This window comes from Phytophthora parasitica (assembly GCF_000247585.1).
Source record: "Phytophthora parasitica INRA-310 unplaced genomic scaffold supercont2.169, whole genome shotgun sequence".
Lineage (NCBI taxonomy): Eukaryota > Oomycota > Peronosporomycetes > Peronosporales > Peronosporaceae > Phytophthora > Phytophthora nicotianae.
This window is the reverse complement of record NW_008649155.1, coordinates 8,035-9,584: the sequence shown is the minus strand read 5'-3', so window position 1 is coordinate 9,584 and position 1,550 is coordinate 8,035. Positions and strand designations below refer to the sequence as shown.

Below are 1,550 nucleotides of genomic sequence, written 5' to 3'. Positions count from 1 at the left end.
ACCCGATCGCGACGTTTATCTTCTCGGCACTGGTATTGTTTACAACGGTCGGAATCGTTCGTGACAGCCTCCACATTCTGATGGAGGGAAGCCCTGAAGGTATCAACACCGAAGACATCGAGTTCGGACTCCGAGCATGTTCGTCGGTGGTAGGAGTACACGATCTGCACATTTGGCCGCTGAGTGCTGGATTATCGTCACTGAGTGTGCATATCGTCGCGGACGATGTCGAAGTCGCGCTGCATGCAACCCAGCATTATCTTCTGTCGAAGGGTATTACGCATAGCACCATCCAGACTGAGAAGACGTCATCGTTATACCCTCACAATTGCGCTTCCGATCTGAAGTGTGGTCAGGTTTTGGTAGCGGCAGCGCAAACCTTGGGCTAAGCTTGGTATTGCAACAACCGCTTCGAAATAGTTACTTACTCGCGTTCCTCTGAAATTTATTTCATTCTGCCTGAGCTTGACGGAGGTACCGTCAAAGAATAGCAGTCCTTTTGAAGCAAATAGTTTGGAAAACTTATTTTTTTAAAAAATAAATATAGTTTATTTTCGTCTCGTGGGACTCAATTATAAAATACATTTTATTTTTCTAAGAACGCTTTAAGCTTATAAAAATTAGTTTATCATACTGCGCTCTGAAATTTCGAGCACTGCATGTTAACAAAAACTATAAAACTGTGCAAATAGCGCAGGTGAATGGAACTCGAGTGATATTAGTCCCTTGCAGCGATATCGTACAGCATGACCACGGTAAATTACACCACGGAGGATCTAAAGAGTGTTCCGTTCGTGGGCAAGACGTCAGGTTACTCTGTCACCTTTTTGCTTGGTTTACCTCCTTTTCCTATCAACTGTGCGGCGCTTGCGCGTTGTTCTTGGCCCAAACTACTTAGGTTCCTTCTCGACAGTATACGAACGAGAACAAACAACTACAACACTTTAAGTCCCTCCTGTCTTCGATTAGAAGACCGCATTTAACCGCAGAAGTTCGTCGAACTGGCAAAACAATTGGAGCTTCGACATTGGCAAGAATGCAGGTCGGGTACCTGGCCCTTAGTCTACTCACAGCATCCTCTAATAATATCGTACCACAACTAGCTGAGTGAGTAGCATTACAAATAGAGATCTGGACTTCTAGAGAAAACGCCGTGCAAATCTGGCGGTTTCTATACAAATCGGCGTGCAAAATGCACGGTGAATTCCCAACATGCAAAAATGACTGGTATACAAAAGTCTAGTATAAGCGTTGACATGCAAAGATGTACTAGAAATCGCCGTGCAGTTTGCACTATAATAATTTTGAACGACAAACAACAATGCAACTGGGTAAAAGGCAAGAGGTTAATTAATTAGTGCCTTAAGCTTGTGTGCTTACGTCCTCCACGACAACTGATCCAACGTTCGACTCCTCCCCATACCTGAAGTTGACGCGAACGGAAGACGGCCTTTAATCTGCTCGAATAAAAGCCTTGCTGCATCAGAAGAGTTATGAGCTCGCTTAAGTTCTTCTTGTGTCAGAAGTGCTTCGATTAGCAGCATCACACG

At 44.4% G+C, this 1,550-nt stretch overlaps 1 protein-coding gene across 1 annotated transcript; it reads left to right on the top strand.

Moving 5' to 3' along the window:
* Positions 1–80: 80 nt before the first annotated feature.
* On the top strand, positions 81–389 carry PPTG_19745 (hypothetical protein; the record flags this gene model as incomplete). Its single annotated transcript, XM_008918268.1, has 1 exon — positions 81–389. One exon carries the CDS (start codon positions 81–83, stop codon positions 387–389), a length of 309 nt encoding a protein of 102 aa, XP_008916516.1.
* Between the last annotated feature and the right edge of the window lie 1,161 nt (positions 390–1,550).